Below are 20,954 nucleotides of genomic sequence, written 5' to 3' on the forward strand. Positions count from 1 at the left end.
TCTACCAGTAGATCACAATCTACCTGTTGGACATGCCTGCTTTAAAACTAGTTATACAGTAATTGCACTATATGCTATTTTGTCATGTAATGAAATCTGCCGTATTAAGTTAACTATTATATTCTTAATCTTTTCCACAGCTTGGGTTGGTTCCCTATCCATGGGAATGATCTTCTTCTGTTCTCCCATAGTCAGTGTATTTACCAACCTATTTGGCTGTCGTATAGTAGCTGTTGTTGGAGCAGCAGTGGCACTTGTTGGGCTTTTGTCAAGCTCATTTGTAAGGTAAGAATACACATTCCACTGACTTTTCTGAATGATCATGGCCTTTGGCAGTGTATCTTAATTTAGACCACTTTGGCTGACAGACCAAATGATACCTCCTGGCATCCTGATCATATATCCTGAAGATACCACCACTACATAGCTTTAATTTGCAGACTTTACCATACATTCTTTATAGGTAGTGAGCACATGGCATGGTGGGTTATGCTGCACCTCTCTTCTGACATAGACAAGGCAGTATTATGTGCTACAAAATATTTGAAAGGCAGCCTTTCGAGTATTAAACTGTCATCTATGATAATCAAGTATTAAGCTCAATATGTCCAGGAGGAAAGCAAGAAAGTAAAGTTCAAGTGTCCACTCACAAAATTTAAATGTAAAAAAATATATACTTAGGTATTCTGTGGCCTTATGATTTTCTAAACAGACCAAGTGGATCAGAAGTAATTAACATAAAAGAGTGATAGTTGCCATTTATATAGTACCTTGGAGGGTTAAATCATTTCACATAGATTACTTAAGTAATCTTTTATAAGAATGTCTAAGTTTCTTGCCTATGGTTCTGTAGTATGCTCAAAGCAGTAATGAGATTTTTAACTGGGTATGGAGCTGTGAACCAGCCCCTTTCTTTGCTGCTCATTCCTGCAAGACAAGATAATTCATACACTGGGCTGCATAGATAGTGCACCAAGGAAAGAGCCAGCATAAGGGCTACCTATGACTACTAGTTACAATGGCTAAATGTTATTTTCGGTATTGGAGCCAGTATGTCCCTGGATACCAGCTGTTGAGGAAGCTGAAAGGGAGAGTGCTGTTGCACTCATGTCTGTCTTAAGGCATTCCCATAGGTATTGGGTTGGTCACTGTGGGAAATGGAATGCTGGACTAGATAGCTTTGGACTGATCCAGCAGGGCTGTTCTTATGCTCTTAATAAAATAAGAGGCATTCATGTATTCCATTGATGGAACCCTGTAGCACCTCATTATTGCCAGATAGTGTCTCTTTCCATTGATAAGCACCTTGTATATGGGAGAGATTTCTGATAGAGAAGACAAAATGGAGAAGAGCTTATTGGTGGTGTTATGGTATCTCTGAAAAGAAACGTTTCCTGCTTACTTGAGCAGATTTTTAGAAGGGAGAACAGTCTTGCCTTCAATTACCTTATGCCACATGCTAGGCATAAGCTGTTTGGCTATATTGGAGTCCTGCTCCCCCCCCCCTTTTTCCTCCCCACTAGATTTGTGAAGAAACATATCAGATGTGGCTATCTGCTTTTCTTCTTCCAAACAAAACTCTATGCTTTTTATCTCTGTTTTAACGAGTCATAAGGTAGTTGGACACGACTAAACGACTAAACAATAACAAAAGGTCTGATAACTGTTAAACCACAGAGTCTAGGGCTTGCCGATCAGAAGGTCAGCGGTTCAAATCCCCGCGACGGGGTGAGCTCCCGTTGCTCGGTCCCAGCTCCTGCCACCCTAGCAGTTTGAAAGCACGTCAAAGTGCAAGTAGATAAATAGGTACCGCTCTGGCAGGAAGATAAACAGCATTTCCATGTGCTGCTCTGGTTCGCCAGAAGCGGCTTAGTCATGCTGGCCACATGACCCGGAAGCTGTACACCGGCTCCCTCGGCCAGTAAAGCAAGATGAGCACGCAACCCCAGAGTTGTTCACGACTGGACCTAACAGTCAGGGGTCCCTTTACCTTTAAGGTCTGATAAATATTAACCAGTATTTAATGCTGCTTCCTAACTTATTAATGATGTTGGCCTTGAATGAGTCTGTTGTACTGGAACATGCTCTAAAAGCTTCCAGTAAAATTAATATGCACAAATATACTTTTCCAACCAAATTTACATATCTTTGAATATTTAGTAGAGATAATGTATTATTATTTTAAATAACATTACTAATTATTGATATACCTATTTTTGTTAACTAAACATAAAGATCGGTTTCTTATTATTACTGATGCCTCTTCTATGCTTTGTAGCTATTATAGAACAATGCAAAAAAGCAGCTTTATGATGTTTATAATAGTACATTAATCTTGATAGAACACACACATTGGATCCAGAGAACTGTGCAACTAGTTCTGTGTACATAAGGGAGCTTGAATTAGTTTTTGTTTTTAAAATGGCAATTCCCCTATACATGCCACATGAACTGAGGGTAAATTATTTTTTAAATGTTAATTTCCAACAGCGGAGGGACTATTCAAAGCAATCTGTGAAAGCACTTGAGAATTGCATGAGGGGGGTGTCATTGGAAGCAAAAAAAAAAAAAGTTTTTAAACAATCCAGTCTTCATGCCCAAGTTCTTGTGTGCACCTAAAGTTGTGCATTAGTCACATCTGTATTTTTTGGCATAAGTAATTTTTTTCCCCACTTCCAGGTACTTAGTAAAGAGTTCAACAGCTGCAGATGAAGTTTTTAATAAATTTCTCTCATAATCTGTTTGCTCTTCAAGGAGAAGATAAGATGTGGGTAGCTTGCTTTTCAGAAATGAAGCATACAAAATTGTGATTTCAATACATATTGTTCAGAGAGAACTCTTCCAGTTTTCCATTACGTGTATTAAATGTAAGGAGAAAAGTCCATGAACACAGTTTCTGTTTTAGATTAACCATAGCTTGTCTTGTTGTTCAAGCTTGTACAAACTTGTGCTTATTCTTAACTATGGTTTGCTGGATCACAACCTAACCCATAAACCTGCAAATCAAATGAAGTCACATTTTAAAACCTTCCTCCACATTCTGCCACCATGAGATGACGTGGGCCTTAGTAGTGTCCCAGTTGCAGAACTCCAACTCAAAGGAGGTTAAACTAATACCTGTTGTCTTTTAGGCAGAAGTTAAAATGCTATTATTCTGCCAGGTTCTTAGTATATATTAATCTTCCTAACTGTCATTTTACTTCAACTCTTATTGCTATCTTGTTTTTATGTGCATTTAGTGTTTACTGTTTTAAACAAGCTTGGGATCCCTTCTTAAGGACAGAAGGTAGCATAAAGTGTTTTTATAAGGAAAAAATAAAAGAAATGTGCAGAACATAACCATTATGTTTTTTTGTTTTATTGTAGCTCACTTGGACCTCTATACTTCACTTATGGAATCTTATTTGGCTGTGGTTGCTCATTTGCCTATCAGCCATCCCTGGTCATTTTGGGGCATTATTTCAAGAAGCGTCTGGGACTGGTGAATGGCATTGTCACTGCTGGCAGCAGCTTGTTTACTGTAACACTGCCTTTTCTTTTAACTGTACTGATTGACTCAGCTGGCTTACACAACACTTTCCGGATCCTGTGCATTTTTATATTCGTTCTCTTCCTGGCTGGTTTTACTTACAAACCCCTCATTCCTAGTGCCAAAGAAAATGGGGAAAAGAGCAAGTCCACATTTCCTCCTGCAAAAAATATTTTTAATTTTTCTATTTTCAAAATTAAGAGTTATTTAATCTGGGCTATTGGGATCCCAGCTGCCTTATTTGGATACTTCATTCCTTATGTGCACCTAGTAAGTAAACTTATTTCTCTCTCTCATATATATAGATATATAGATATATATTATTCTAAGGGAATATAAGAAATAGATACATTTTCAGTCCAAATGTAGAAGATCCTAGGAACAAATATTTAAATCCTATATAATCTTGAACAGGAATATGTAAATATAAACTGCAGTTGGGAAGTGTTAAGATCTAATCACAAATCTATGTATGATTAAAACAAAATTTTCTGATATAGAAGACCTGGTTATTTTAACTTAGTAGTTCTTTGTCTGGCTCTTAGCAGAATCTATTATAATTGAGTACATTCTGTCATGCATCCTGTTATTTTTAGCCAAACAATTGTTTTTTTCAAGGCTTTGTGAAACTTTTAGATAAATCATAGAGCAATTTCCAGAGGGGCAGCTGTGTTAGTCTTTTGCAGTTTATATATTTAGCTCTAGGCTCTACAATAGGCATCCCCAAACTGCGGCCCTCCAGATGTTTTGGCCTACAACTCCCATCATCCCTAGCTAAGAGGACCAGTGGTCAGGGATGATGAGAATTGTAGTCCAAAACATCTGGAGGGCCGAAGTTTGGGGATGCCTGCTCTACAACTTGCAGAAGTTATGAGCCTTCTCTTTAGCAAATATTTTTTTATTTAAAAGGCTATGCATCTTCTTCATTTTATACATGTTTTATTAAAGTTGAACATTTTTATATTTATTTAATAAGCCAAGTGATACACAGTTACTTTGCATCTGTATGAAACCCCTTTGTACAAGTCATGATTAAGTAAAGAAGTCTTTTATTAATAATAGTTTCCTGTTTCATCTGAATTAGGGAACAATGGTTATCGGCTTTGGAACAAGGTGCCTGTGTGAGAGAAATTCCCATTAAATTCAGTGAAGTGTGCTCAGTTAGGTGGGTTTAGAATTGCAGGCTAAATCCGGAGGATAACTCCAATATTTGGGCAGGAAGGATGGATCTGCTCTCGTGTGTCTAGTCCTTGGCACAAAGGCTATAAGACAAATAAGTCAAATATATATAAATATATACATAATATTCCTGTGCATAGCTGTCAACTTTCGGATTTGAAAATAAGGGATCAGCAGCCTCACCTGTCCTGGGGACAGTACGATATATCTAACAATCCAGGATAGCAGCGGGAAACGGCGCTGGAATAAGGGAATTTCCAGCAAAAAAAGGGAAGGTTGACAGCTGTGGCTTGGAATAAGGGAGTTTCCTGCAAGAAAGGGAGGGTTGACTGCTATGTTCCTATGTCAATATTTAAAATATTAACTCTGATTTCATTTGAAAATCACTTTTTGTAAAATCTCAGCAAGAAATATAAATAGTTTTTCTGGAATTTGTTATATTTGAAGAGTTTACAATCCCCCAAAAGCACATTTAAAATATTTTCTGTCCCTTCCTTTGTTTCTGGTAATTACTGGGAGAATGCATCCCCTTGTTGCTCGGTATTATGATTGCCAATATTGTGGTACTTAATCTATTGGAGAAGCATGTGAAGCCTATGGGGTAAAGTTTTTTGTGTGTATGTAAAATCTAGGACAGATAGTGAGAGAATTTACGGTATATTCTTGCTCTTCTGCATCACAACAGAACTGGCAGCATGTAGATACATCTACAACTCAATGTGTTACCTCAGTTCTACTGCATTTCCCCTTCTCTCTCTTACCCCATTTTCCATCTCTCCTCCCATTTTTTCATCTATTCTGTCTGGTTTATTTCTTACTAATAACTGGCTGCTTGTTCTAGTAGCCTGCTCCCTTTCCCTATTCCAACCATTGGGTGTTCTAACATGGGAAATGAAGGTGTGTTGGGACAAGTTGTTTCCTATTAATTGAATTTTAAAAAAAATCTTAGGAAGCAGTGACAAAACCAACATGAGGAGCAGGAGACCCAAACTCATTTCTTAATGGACAGAGCAGATTGCAGTGTGTTTTTCAGACTCCATCCCATTGGCAGAAGGAAGCATGCATGTACAGGTGTTCTGTACATAGAAAAAAAAACCCAAGCAGAAGTCTACTTCAGATTTTACTGCAGTGTAATGTGATATTTTGAATATTTGGTTACATTGATGCTCAAATAACTTACAATGTCTTTGTTTCCTCCTTTGCAAATTTATGTCCTTGGTTTTGACGAGACTTATGCAATGTCTTGTAAACTGGATAAATCATTTGAGCTGGCAGCTGTGGCTTCTTCAGAGAACACACTTGCTCATTTTTGAAGTATTGAAATTGTTCGTGGTAGGGATCTCTGTTCCTGAATAAGTGCAACTTCAATTTTGTGAATGTCATAGGTTTGCATCTAGCGTTTGATATAAAGGGTGCTAGATAAACCTAAGGGGAACTCTTGGTTTCAGTGTTTGTCCTACCTTCTGTATATCTCAGATATTTCCTGCATGGCCTTTTTTTTGTAAATGGGTATGCTTTGGGTATTGATGAAGACTTTTTATATATCCATGTATCTTTTCTAAAATTAAATTCATACTAGGAAATAGAAATGAGGTCAGCCTGCTCATGAGGTGCATTGAAGGCCTAACTCAGGCAAGAAACAGTAGTTCCAAATAGATTGCCTTGTGCCCTAACTACTGATGATTGGTGGCATCAGGGGAAGCAGCTCCAGGATGCTGCAAGGCAAGTGCAGTGTATGTAGACACCCTGTGACTGTGCCATGACATCACTATATTGCCATCATCCCTGACCACTGGTCCTGTTAGCTAGGGATGATGGGAATTGTAGTCCCAAACATCTGGAGGGCTGGAGTTTGCCTATGCCTGCTCCAGAGCAATGACTAGGAAGCCTGCTCACAATGGACATCTGGTATCAATTTGGAGCTGCAAGACAACCTGATAATAGAGCAGAGGTAGCTAGCTTGTTCAGCTAGGGCTGTGAATAAGGCTACTCCATTGAAAAACACCAGTAGCATTATGTAGTCCAATTTAATGATGAAAACTCATACCTGAAACATTGCTAATGCTGCTTGTCCAACCCCATCTTAACCTTTAGTGTCTGGATTCTCAACACTCTCAACATGTTCTCATTAATGAACTATTAACCCCCCCCCCAAAGAAACTCCTGCAGACTAAATTCCTGAAGTTCAACTTTAGATTGCTTGGAAAAGATTATAAAACAATTTACCTGCCTTTGGATTTACCTCTGCTGTGTCTACCCCTGCCCAATGCCTAAGTTTAAAATTGGAGGACTTTAGCAACTTTGGTATGTGCTTTAGAGGGCTGCTGGAGAACAGAACCAGAGATAAGTAGAGAACCCCTGCCCCTGTAAACACACATACCTTCCAATTGCCAGAGAGGCCCTTTGGATCCAGCCTTAAATAATACTTGGCAATATCTTTTTTTAAAAAGGAAGAATGATTTTGTGGATATTTTACCCAAAATGTAGAGCACCATGTGACAAACTTACTGTGATCTGCAAAAAGAGTGTCTAGGGCACAACCCAGTCTGGGCAAGCATAGGTTCCAAATTCTGTATGAATTTATAAATTAACTCCTAATTTACTTTTACTGAGTTAAGCATTTACTTGGCGTTTTACATAATTGTCTTGATAACAACTAGCTGCTTTAAAACAGTATTTTCTACGCCTGTATAAAAAATAAGTTCTGGGTGACTATAATTCAAAATGAGAATTACTACAATATTTTGATTGTCTTTTTAGATATTCTCAAGTATGACTGTTAAATATAATATTTATTCCCACTATCTTCCTCTTGTGTCCTTTCCCCCTCTTTCTCTCTTTCTGTTTCTTCTTCATCCATGCCACCTTCTACACATTTTTTCCTATCCAAAGTCAATATGGTACCTGTGTATTACAGTGCCATCTTGATTTTCAGCTGGACATTTTCTAAGGCACCAGATCTTCAGTGCCTCCTGTGTGCTGTACTTGCTTTTCTAATCTTTACATTTATCTTCCTTCAGATCTCAACTTCTGCTGCAATTTGACTGCCCAGGTTAGTGATCCCTCCCCCCCTTTAATACTGCATTTCTTACTATGCATTTCTTATCTCTTCTTTGCACTTGTCAATATTGACCTGGCAGTCTAGCCCCTTTACTTCCATCTGAAAGTGATACATTACTGTATAGAATAGATGTTCATTTTAAAAAAGTCAGGAAACCATTTTTCCCTCCACAGAACAGTACTCTGTCTAACAGTGCTCTGCCTTGTTTGCACCAGGCCAAACTGGTGATTGTTCATCATAATTATCAGTGACTACTTATCGGTACTATTTTTGTTAGCATATTAGAAATATTATTCTCTTGAAACTTCTATAAAATATTGGAAGAGGGAAAGGGCAGAAGAACAAAAGGAATGTGAGGCATGAATGTTAAATGCAACGAGGCAGTAGACATATAAAATGCTGGCTGACATCAAATATTACTTTCCATGATGGATCATTTTAATTCCTTGTTCCAGGGATTTAGAGCAATAATAATAATAATAATATTTATTTCCATCAGCCACTAACCATAGCAATAAAATAAAATAAAATGTAATGTACTGAAGATAGAGGTAAAAACGTAACTATACAAAATACATTCTGGAAGTTTACATCAATAATCAAATAATAGATCTTATTCGAATTGCCCCTGGCTAATTTTTTTGCAGTTTTTGCTGTCACCTGATTATCTTGATCTGCTAGAAGAAAGGACACAGTAGCAATGGTTGAGGGACCTGGTATGAATAGTAGTAGAGGGGTAATAACCTCATTCCTCAAATCTTTATAAAGAATACAAGTTAGAAACACATGAGCTACTGATTCAATACTGCCATCTCCACATGTACATAACTGTTTTTCCGGCGGAATTTTTTGAAATCAACCCTCAAGTACAGCTGAAGAGAGTATATTTAATCTTGCGTAAGTGAAAGCGCATCTGTATTTTGGAATTGTCAAATTTTGCAAATAGGGTGCCAACGTGTCAAAATGATTAGGTGGGGAATAATCATACCATTGACAAAATTTCTTTATCATGGCCAAGTTATTCTGTCACTCAATATCATGTAGGCACCGTCTAATTAAATTATTTGCTTTACTGAAACTCAGTGTTAATAACTGCTGTGGTGATAAACCAGAAAAGTAAAGGTTTTAGTCCAAGCGCTCTTATGACAATCTTGCGATACTAAGGATAGTAGACCGGTGGGGTTTAAATTCAGCTGAAGCCAATAACTGAATGTCCTACACCAAATTTGTAATTCAACAGAGGGGAAATTAGCCTCCAAGCGCAATGAAGCATTTGGAACACAGGATGGAACAGGAGAAAAAATGCCTTAAGAACTTAGATTGAACAGCTTCTGTAGATACAAGGTGAGCGCCTGTCCAAAGCTGAGCTCCATATAAATAACTGTGCTAGAAGTTTAGCTTTAAACACTTTTAAGTGCTGATGGTATGTGATTGCCACCTTTTGTATGGAAAAAGCATGTCAGAATTTTGGCACTTTTGAGACACTTTTTTATTTGCATATTTCTGATGTGCTCCCCATGACCCTGAAAAATAAGGCTGAGGTATTTAAAGACTTTAACTTGTTCAATTAACTGATTATCCATATACTCTAAACTTGTGGCCTAGAGCAAGTTACAGCAAATTAATCCAAACAGGTTAGGGATTTAATTTTACATCACAATCCTATGCATGTATGCTCAGAATTATGCCCCACTGAGTTCAGTAGGACTTACTGCAAGTTAACTGTGTATGTGATCACAGCCTGAATCCCCCATGGCCATACCCAGTTCATCATCCATTGTATTACTTTCCACATGAATCTATGTTATAATAAAATGACTCATTCTCTTGAGGAGTAGGAGCTTGAGGCTGTGATCTTTAATGTGAATCCACATGTAGCATGTATGTAAGCTTAATGACAGTGCAGTGAGCTTCACAAATGCAATTAAGTTTCTGAGCCTTTTCCACCCAGAATCTATGCTACCGTATTGACCCGAATATAAGCCACACCTGAATATATGCTGCACTTTTACAATTGGAGGGGGGGGGAAATGAAAAAATACTCGAATATAAACCGCTCCATTCCTCGCTGCTCCTGGCTGCATACTAGGCTGGGGGGCGGGGCGGAGGGGAGCCGCACTGTGTTGCCAGCGGCCTTTCCCCTTCCTTGCTCTCTCCCTTCCCAGCCTTGGGGGAGAGATGGGGGGGACTATGCACGGGGATGGCTTCGCTTTGCCGCACTCCTGGCCCTGTTTGCCCCATGCTCCTGGCTGCATACTGTAAGGTTGCAAATATAAGCTGCACTTTAACTTTTCACGGTCGGAATTTGGGGGGAAAGTGAGGCTTATATTCAGGCCAATATGGTATTACTTAAGTCACTCCTGAAATTGGGAGTACTTTGGGTACTTATCCTGAGTCTCATACAGCATGTAGAATTGTGTTGGAGGAAAAAGCAAGTAACCTAGTATACACACACACATTTATTGGTCCTTTGCACTAATTATGGCATTACATAACAAAAGAGGCTCATTAATAAACATAAAAGCAGCACTATTTTAATGTGACATCAAAGCTATTGAGGTCAGCCTTGGAGGAGAAGAAGTGTAAAATAGTTAATGATGTTAACCTTAGGGTTATTGAAAAGGCTGAGTACACACACTTCCAATACTGGTAAGAATACAGTATCTTCCACCACAGATGAGGACAGCAGGCTAGCACAGGGGGTACAGGGCAGGCCATGCCACATGGCACTCACAGCTCTGTCCCCTCCCACACCTCAGCATCTCCCACCTGAGGCAGCTTTATCACTCAGCCTGGGATTAGCAGCTGGAAAACAGAAATAGAGCAGTGTGTCATCTACATATTTATGATTCTTCCATCTAAAGCTCTAGAGCAGGCATCCCCAAGCTTCGGCCTTACAGATGTTTTGGACTACAGTTCCCATCTTCCCCGACCACTGGTCCTGTTAGCTAGAGATCATGGGAGTTGTAGGCCAAAACATCTGGAGGGCCACAGTTTGGGGATGCCTGCTCTAGATTATTTCTCCCTGTGTTTTAATGTAAGTTAAACAGCATATGTGACATTGTAGAATCTTGAGACACCTGAAAGGCTAAGGGGTAGAACAAAAGTCCCTCAGCATGTTTAATTAAATGTAGTATTTATAACCACAGCAGTTTTATTTGTGGCTATTAGTACACAATTTTATTATACTCTTGAACTCCCCAGAAATATAAGCTATGAGTAGGGGCATGAAGAGTATGTTTTCCTAAAGTTAATGTACTTGATAGTCTTGAGTTCAGCATTCAAAAGTAGCTACTTTTGAATGGAACAGAAATGGGCAAGTTGACATTTACCTGGTGTTTGATATTACAGTATATATATAAAATCCACATTATTTTCTCATTAAACAGCATCATAAAGAACATTAGAAACTGTCTTATACTGAGTCAGTTCATCTATCTTGGTATTGTTTACCCCAGGTATAGGGAATTTGTGGCATTTCAGATGTTGGATTATACATCCTATCATCCATTGGCCATGCTGGCAGGACCCGATGGGAATTGGGAGTCCAACAATATATAGAGGGCCAGAGGTTTCTTATTTCTGGCAGTAGCTCATCTATTTTAGACAGAAATTTTCCCCAATCCAACCTGGGACATTAGCATGCAAAGCATATAGTCAGGGCTGGATTAACACCTTTAGAGGCCCTAAGCACTTAAAAGATTTTGGTGCATCACAAAATATAAACAATAATAATAATAAAAATTATTTTTTGAAATGAAATGAAACCTACAGTAAGATGAAAAATAATGTTTATTTTTGTATATTTGTATAAATAATGTTTTGTTGTTCAGCTGTGCCATATGGTCCCTGGTAATTTTGGCAAAACTCTCTGGTGTCCTCTATTTCCTACCATTGATAAGGGAACAGTATTAATTGTGTTAGTTTTCACTCTCTAAATGACTGAGCATATACTGGTACTTCTAGAAGAGTAAATAAGTGGAGTTATAATTGCTGCAAATTATCACCAGTGGTGACTGGAAGTGAGAGACTGGAACACGCCAGCTAATAGTATAAAGTCAGTATCATTTAAGATGTATAGAGGACTGTTACCTTTATAAATGAATCATTTGCATGATAACAGTTAAAACAAATAGTGTCTTTAGTGCATTCCTGGCAGATGTTAACAGTAGTGGTAAATCACTGACTTTAGAGTACTGTCAAAAACCATTGTACATACAAAACCACAATGATCCAAGTTTGGGTAGTTAATAGAATATAACAAAGCTTCTCCCTGACTACTGTGTGTAGTCTTAAGTGGGTCTTAGCAGCAGTAGTAGTAGTAGTAGTAGTAGTAGTAATACTGTGATGTTTTCTTCTATTGGTTGTGGGGTGACTCTGGTACAAGATTTATGATATGGGTGAAGTTAAGTCTTTTTGAAGTGTCATTTGCTTCCTTTTGGAATTTTAAAGCATATTCCAGGATCAGTTAGCCTTACTAGTACCCTTTCTTTGCTCTGGAGTGAGTGTACTAGGTAACAAACTCATTTTTCCTTGAGAGTTCCTCCAGATGTTGCTGAACTACAACTCCCATAATCTCTGGCTACTGACCATGCTTGTTGGGGCTGATGGAAATTGTAGTTCAACAACATCTGAAGGGTCAAAGGTTCCTCACATCTGATTTACTTAATCCCTCTTCCAAGTACTTTAGAGTGATATATATAGCTCTCCCCCTTATTCTTCCTTTCAACAATTCTGTGAGAGGCAATGAACAATTTGCTTGATAGCCAAACATAGATCTAGACACAGGATTGTAACCTAAGCCATAAATTCTTAAACTGTTTTAGTTTAGCATTTCTGACCACACTTTCTTGGAAGAAACTCCTACTAAAATAAATTGAGTGCACTTCCAAGTAGAGAAGTTTATTATCATTATGCAAAAGAGTGAAGGAAACAGCACATCTGAAGATAACTGAGGCTTGTCAGCACTGGCTATGCTTAAGCTGCAGCTATGTGCTCTGTACCTTGCACCAGATAATTTATTTTATAAATACCGGTAGCAGTGGTGCAGGAAGACACTAATTCTCTGGAACTTTAATTCTCTAATAAAGGCAGTTTTCCTTGTGGAAAAAGAGGGGAAATAACATGCTTTCATTTAATGGGTTTAGTACCAAAACCAGTAAATAAAAAGGTCTAGTATTCCAGTAAATAAAAAGGTCTAAACAAATACTGTAGTTTTTACACATCTCTTCATTAGGAGTTCTGCTTTATAATGCCATTATAAAATAAAGTGTGTTCCATACTTCACAAACTTAGTAGAATCAGAAGATTTAGGCTTTTGCATTCAGTTCTTTCTTTCTTTCTTTCTTTCTTTCTTTCTTTCTTTCTTTCTTTCTTTCTTTCTTTCTTTCCTTCTTTCTTTCTTTCTTTCTTTCTTTCTTTACAACTGTCTAAGGAAATTACATTTTTTACTTTAAAATCTAGTTCATATCTGTGCAATGCTTCTTGATCAATCTATAAATGGGTTTCAGAAATTGGTTTTGTGGGTGTGGTAATGAGAGTGTGGTTGTATTGTTCTGTTGGTTTTAAATATGCTGTAACTCATCTGAACTCTTCATAAGCTAATGGTCATACATTCTGTATTATCCTTCCATCTTTAATATTTTTTCCTTCAGCAACATATCTTTCTTTATTTCTTAAACCATTTCTCATTGTGTGAAATAATAGTATCTAGTCACTTCCTCCCCCTTATTTTTTCCCCTTGATAACACTTGGGATATCTTCGATCTTTATTTTCTACATATTTTTCTTTGTACACATTTATAGTTCTTCTAGTTCTTTGTCTTTGGGTGGGATCTGATTAATTCATACTCAGAGTAGACCCTTTGAAACTAACTTTCCCCACAATGAATTTTTATTGATTTTCCAGTAATTATCATAACACAGCATAACAACTTTAAATTATCCAGTATTACAGTCTATGAGTCTTCATATGCCATCATATTCCCAACTATCAGCTCTGATAGTACTTATTGCCTGTAAACTGGCAGACCTCATATTTTGCCAGTTTACAGATAATGATCCACAGTTACATGTGGCTTGATGGAGGGCAGTCTAGAAATATAACAGCAGACCACAACTTCCTCAGTTTCCAGTTGTCTGTATTTGGACTTTCTGTTATGAGGGTGTTGTTTTTTTTTGTCATGTTAATCTATTTCAGAAGTAACCAATTGACCTTTCAGGCAACTTTAAAAATATGACTTACAGCATCATGAAGAAAAATCCGTTTTATGATTAGGAAAGGCAGATTTTCTTGTTGAATTAATGCCATCTTTTTGTTTCTGAACAGTTGCACCATGTGAAGCAACGTATTGGTGATCATGTTCCAGATGAGGCACTTCTGCTTTGCCTTGGCATTACTTCAGGAGTTGGTCGATTGATCTTTGGCAGAATTGCAGACTATATTCCAGGTGCAAGAAAGGTTTATCTACAGGTACACCAAATACATAACAACCCTGATAAGATTAGAAATTGTAATTGTTTTTAGATTGCAGCTGATACAATGTACAATGAAATATTTATATTGTACTTTGTAATTTTGTTTTGTGATTTATTTTTATCTTATGTATTTTATATACATTACACCACCAGTTAATATTTTATATTAAGTGGCTTATAAATATATATATTGGAATAAATAATATATTACAAGAAGATCAAGGTCACTATTGTGGCCCATTGATGGTAAGGTAAAGGACCCCTGGACGGTTAAGTCCAGTCATCTGTCTCCATTACCACTGCCCTGTGTTAGAGAACGGTAATATGTTCATCATCAGCCATATATGTTAATTCCTGCAAACTGACAGTGTCAGTGTCACACATGTATTTATTTTTAATACAACACATAGTGTTCATCTAAATTCTAAGTCAGTTCACAATTACATTAAAGCACAGGAAAACAATAAAATACAATAATCAGAATAAAAGCAGACCATAAAACCTAGAGCAAAACTAAAATAAGGTGCTGTGTGAACATACACACTACGGTATATATGATTGTGGTTCTTCAAGGAACCACACTGGTGATGAATCATATTGCTATCTGCTTGCAATCTGGACAATTAAGCATTTTTCAAACATGGTTATAATTGGCACAAAACAAATGGGCATCACTTAATGCTAGGTGCTAAATGTGTGACTTGGACCCATGTAGTCAGGACCAACCAGCTATGATCTGGTGCAGGACATGCTGAGGTCTGCCTTTGTGAAAAATCTTATCAGACAGGAAGCCTGTTGGATCAGAGGGAGACTAACAGTATGGAACAATAGTTTCTCTTGAAGTTTGGCTCCCACAGAGAACTTAAATCAAAATGCAAAGAAGGATATCTTTATGTTTAAGACTCAGCGGGGCTACTTGCTAGAGATGGTATCCAAGTAAATCCTTTTGTTCTGTCTATCAGGGTCTGAGTAAATATTTCCTCACCTGTGTGATTAGGAAGGGGTGCATATGAGTGAGTCACAGGACTTTGCAGATATCAGGAAGGGAAGCTAACTACATTCTTCTTTGAAGTTTCAATGTTAGGAAATGGCAAGTCTGAGCAGAGAGAGATTAACTCCACAGTGATTGACTCAGCTTAATAGAAATATTGAAATTCAATATCCTAATCTTAGCACAACACAGAATTTTGAATCCAGTCTTTAAAGCATATATTTGAGAGAAGGTACTATTAAAACAGGGGACATGGGTGGCACTGTGGGTTAAACCACAGAGCCTAGGGCTTGCCGATCAGAAGGTCGGCGGTTGGAATCCCCGCGACAGGGTGAGCTCCCGTTGCTCTGTCCCAGCTCCTGCCAACCTAGCAGTTCAAAAGCACGTCAAAGTGCAAGTAGATAAATAGGTAAGGTAAACGGCATTTCCGAGCACTGCTCTGGTTCGCCAGAAGCGGCTTTGTCATGCTGCCCACATGACCTGGAAGCTGTATGCCGGCTCCCTCAGCCAATAAAGCGAGATGAGCGCCGCAACCCCAGAGTCAGTCATGACTGGACCTAATGGCCAGGGGTCCCTTTACCTTACTATTAAAACAAATTGAATTGGCCAGTAAGTTGTTAGTGATTTAAAAATTGCACGTGCAACCTTTCACCATATGTGGCCTGACAGATAGCAAGCTTGCAAGATTATACCATGGATTGAATGTTGAAATTGGTCTGGCGTGTGTGAGTTCAGTGTGATGATGATGATAATCCTTCCATGCTTTGTGAATGCTGTTACAGTAAACATGCACTATATCTAGTCCCCAGCAGAGTGAAGTAAGTTCTAGAGAGGATTGCCTTGATACAGGGTTGTTGTTATGCTCAGTTTCACTGTTGTTCTTTTCCCTTATTAAATAAGACTTATTTAAAAACATTTTCTCTAGTACTAGAGATGAGAAGTACACAACTGGCAAAAAATAATTCTCCTCACTCCAAAAGTTTATAAAGTGGCAGGTCACTGCTGCAGATGACAGGTGTTTCCTTGTTGCTGATTGCTACTTTTTCTGGTTTATTCGTAAAGAACTACATAGACATTGCCACACTTGTGGTAGTGTGAAACACAATAAAAATATTTATGACATAACAAAATTAAACTTTTAACTAGGTGGTGTACATATTGGGAAGAGTTTCAGAAAATGTTCAGTAGGTGCCCATGGCATGCAAATAGCCTCTCTAAATGGTGGGGGAAATGCAATATCCTTGCAATTATTTTGTTCTAAGAAATTATTTATTTAAAATATTTTTTATCACCTTCAAATGCAAAATCATCCAAGGCAGTTTACAAAATGAAATGAAAATTATTACATAAAACAATTATTATAAATTATAGAAATTACAATTAACTCAGACCATTCCAAATGAAAATGAATGGAAAATAAATGGACGTGCTCCCTTTATTGTAAGGTTTCAAAAACCTTTCCCTGAATAAATGCAGTTTTAATTGTTTAACCACAACAAAATCTGAAATGGCTTCATAATATTTAGTACCCTGAAACCTGCCCCTTTATTCTGATTTTACAATTACGTTTTCCTTTACCAATGTGTAGGTGATTTCATTTTTCTTCATTGGCCTGATGTCTATGATGATTCCATTATGCGACTCCTTTGGAAGTCTTATTGCTGTCTGCCTCTTCATGGGTCTTTTTGATGGCTGCTTCATTAGCATTATGGCACCAATTGCCTTTGAGCTAGTTGGTGCACAGTATGTTTCTCAGGCAATTGGATTCCTCTTGGGCTTCATGTCTGTTCCAATGATAGTTGGTCCACCTGTTGCAGGTAGGCAGAATTTTTTTGTTTCTAATCTGTTTAGGAAGCATGTGAAAGTGCTGGTAGTAATTGCTTCCAAAGTGTAGAATGGTGTGTTTTCCTTTTGCTTTGTTTGTATAATTATGTAACTTTCTCAAGAGATTTCAGATCAGTATTGTTTTTTCCATTAACAATGTTGCTTCTATTACCATACTGAAGTTGAGGGCTGCTACGGTATATTAAACAACATGGCATGCGTTGTATTCAGGTCTGTTACTTTGTCACAGAATACTGAATACTGTACCATTTTCTTTTTCCTCAGGAATACTTAAAGATCACCTAGGTACTTACGATGTAGCATTCTACCTAGCAGGAGTTCCCCCAATGATCGGAGGAGCTGTATTGTGTTTCATCCCATGGGTGCATGAAAAGAAGAAACCCAAAGAACAAGCTAGCCCTATGGATGGGAAAACTATGGAGAAAATGCTGGAAATCAAAAGCACCTCAGTGCCAGACTCATATGAAAAACCCAGAAAAGAATCAGAGTCCGTTATTTAATGGTTGATATTTTTCCTACCAGATTGAATTTATTTTTATAAGAACTAGGTTAGCTTTCTGTTTATGAATTGAATGTACCATATGATTGTACTTCAAAAGCAAAGGCACAATGAGAACTATCAAAGTACTAAGGTTAAAACAAAATGGTTAATAGCTAAAAATGCCTTTCACCCATTTTTAGGTGGTCTCAAAACACACTTCCACATACTACATGGAGCTTTTTGTCATCAGAATACATGCTAGTGAGGGCATGTGTCAGGAGAATTTAAAACAAACACATATGACTGCATTTCTGGAACTCAAGAAATGTTCCCCTTCTACTAACTAATCCTTTCAGAATGCATCCAGCAACTTCATGATTCACCTAATGGTGGCATGCACCTGGAATTATTAGTAACATGCTAATGTTCTCAAAGCTACTATTTTTAATCTTTAAAAAGATCTGTGGGGTTTGCAATGTGGAGTCACAGCTTTTTTGATCATCTTAAAAACAAATTCTATGCAGATTTTGCCATGCCTAAGACCACTGATTTCAATGGGTTTAAGAATGCCTAATACTGTGTAAGATTGCAGCTTTAGCTTTTAATCCCCAGTAAACCATTGCAGTAAACTATGAAAACGTAGTTTCATAATGCAATAGTGACAATTTAACTTTTGCTTAACTCTGCAGTGGAACCTTCTTCCATTTCTTCATTTATTTGCTTCATGTATTTTAAAGGTGGGTGGCATCATGGTAACCTTATAACTCTTTATTTTTAAAATAATTTAAATTAAACTGCTGAGTTAATGATAAGCTAATTATTTGTGTGTATGTGAAAAACACGGTTCTTACACCACCTTTCTTAATAGGTTACTAGTAATTATAAAATCACATATACTGAATGAAATCTAATGGGTTTTGCTCTGCTGCTGGAAGCCATCCACCAATAGAGTGGGTAGGGGGTCAATTTATTTTATTTATTTATTAAATTTGTAGACTGCCCTATACCCATAAATTTCAGGGCAGTTCACAACATAAAATTACAATATAAAAAACACAAAATACATGATAAAAATATAAACAGAAACAAACCAATAATCCTCCCTTCCACAACATATTTACAGTCTTACCTCGGGTTGCAAACGTGATCCGTGCGGGAGGCACATTCGCAACCTGCAGTGTTCACAGCCTGAAGCGCCACGTCTGCGCATGTGCGTGATGAGATTCGGTGCTTCTGCGCATGATGTCATTTTGTGTTTCTGTGCATGCGCAAGTGCCAAAACCCGGAAGTAACCCGTTCCAGTACTTCTGGGTTCGGCGCGGTCCGCAACCCGAAAACACACAACCTGCAGTCTTCATAACCTGAGGTATGACTGTAAAAGGGTATTGGATGTCATTCAGCCAAAGGCCTGGTTGAAGAGGAATGTTTTCACCTGGTGCCTAAAGGTATATAATGCAGGTGCCAGCTGAAGCTCCCTGGGGAGAGCATTCCACAAATGGGGAGCAGTATATGGCAATTCCTTCTTTGTAATTCAGCACCCAACAATCTTCTCTTGAGGTATCCTCCAGACAGATCTGGCTAGGATGGAGGGGGAAGAAAAATTGCCAGATTTGGGCGAGGGGATTCAGGGGTAGTTGCCAAAAAAAACCCCTACCTCACATTGGATAGGTACATTTCATTAGTGCAGTGACACCCATTGGATTCCATCCTGTATTAGGAAAACAGTGAGGCAACTGTTCTCTATCAGATTTGTGTATTTTCATTATTTAACCCAAAGTGTAGTAATACTGCTTGTGATTTCTTTTGATGGATCAGTTCAAATCAAGGGGCATACTTAATATTTTCACTAACATTCTGGTTTCAGTCCTGCTATGCAACTGAGTCCTTCTGTTGCAGTATCAAGAGATATACAAAGCAACATAGCCCATATATGGAGGCAAGAGATTGCTTCTCTTTGCTACTAACAGCAGGTATGAGAAGAATTATTGAAATTCTTTCAATTATTGAAATTGAAAGAATTAATGAAATCAAGATTGATGGGGAGACCCTTTACTCCTCCAAGTTTCAAACCACAAGCTATACTTTTCTGAATGTCCCAAAAGCATCTGACACCTTGTATTTGCCTTCTGTGGTCTATATACCCGCTTTCTTTCAATATATACACCCCAGTGGGGTAGAAACAGCCTTTGGATCTGAAACAGAGCTTCAGTCTCTAATTGCATGGTCTCTAAAAAACATTCTGCCAAAATAATTTCATTCTCTTTCTAGTTCCTTAAAGATCAGGGCTAAGAATCAGTGTTCCTTGCTCACTATGGGATCATGGAAAAACTATGGAGTAGAAACAATAGCAAACTGCCTTCAACTACTTCTTCCAAGGAGACTTAGAGATTGGATTAGATTCAGTGTCCATGTGAGGTCTTTGGAGGACCTAAGAGGCTTGTAGAAGGTGTATGTGTAGTCTCAGAGGTGGTGTTCTTGATAAAGTGCCTTCATATTTCTTGATAATGTTAAAAACCTACTAAGACTTAACAAGATGTTGCTGCTATTTCTCAGATACTGAGGTATGTACACTGGGAATGAATTTCTCTCTTGAGAGAATCTTTCTTCCAGAAGCAGCAAGAGGGAAGGGAGAACAAGGGGGAAATAGCATAATATTGTGCACATTTAAGTTGGGGGTGGGATGGGCTTCCAAACTAGGCACTGAGTGTGGAATTGTACACTTTATAGAGCACCTGCATGTTGTCATCAAATCGTTATGATCATGTTTTCCTGAAGTGGGTCTATCATTTCTCAAATCACAAAAAAAACCACTTCTTTCATTTCCAAGAGGTGTGGTTTTGACACTTGCAGTTGCATATTGGATGGGTAAATATGTTGCCACACAGCAAATCTTCCCTATTGCCTATCTATTTGGGAACAGTTTGTCTGAAAGTCCACTGATATTCCTTAGCCTTCATGATTTGAAAGAAGAAACCTTTGTAAGTCTCATGAAGCATGCTGGGAGTTGAGAAATCCAAAACTGTATTCAAGTCTCCAGAGATTCCCCCTCCTCCTTCTAATGTCAGTGTGCCTTCCCTGACTATGCAAAGTACAAACAGAATAAGGGAGATTTTTGTGGAGGACAAACGCTCAAAATAAAGTACTGTAGCAAGACGAATGAACTAGCTTGTTCCAGTGTGTCATCTGCACAATTATATAGATATTTACAGCATCTCTATGTCCACACACAAAGATTATTTAAAAGCTGTAACAAAACAAAATTGTTTTGACTAAAAACACATTTTATTCTACAAATAGCATGCAGTGTTTTACTACTGGTATCTAATACATTATCTGTATGTATAACAGAATGCACATGACAATGTTTAAAAATCTATCGTCAATCTGCCAA

The 20,954-nt window shown here is 37.9% G+C and overlaps 1 protein-coding gene across 1 annotated transcript in view; it reads left to right on the forward strand.

The window, feature by feature from the left end:
- SLC16A10 (solute carrier family 16 member 10) overlaps window positions 1-20,724 on the forward strand; it is a 38,977-nt gene extending 18,253 nt beyond the window's left edge. Inside the window, exons 2-6 of the mRNA XM_035109080.3 lie at window positions 141-285; window positions 3,367-3,799; window positions 14,098-14,241; window positions 16,826-17,054; window positions 17,347-20,724. Of these exons, the coding sequence (XP_034964971.1) occupies window positions 141-285; window positions 3,367-3,799; window positions 14,098-14,241; window positions 16,826-17,054; window positions 17,347-17,582 (1,187 nt within the window). The 3' untranslated portion in view covers window positions 17,583-20,724. The remainder of the gene's footprint in view (window positions 1-140; window positions 286-3,366; window positions 3,800-14,097; window positions 14,242-16,825; window positions 17,055-17,346) is intronic.
- The last annotated feature ends 230 nt before the right edge of the window (window positions 20,725-20,954 follow it).

This window comes from Zootoca vivipara, chromosome 3, assembly GCF_965207765.1.
Source record: "Zootoca vivipara chromosome 3, rZooViv2.hap1.1, whole genome shotgun sequence".
NCBI lineage: Eukaryota > Metazoa > Chordata > Lepidosauria > Squamata > Lacertidae > Zootoca > Zootoca vivipara.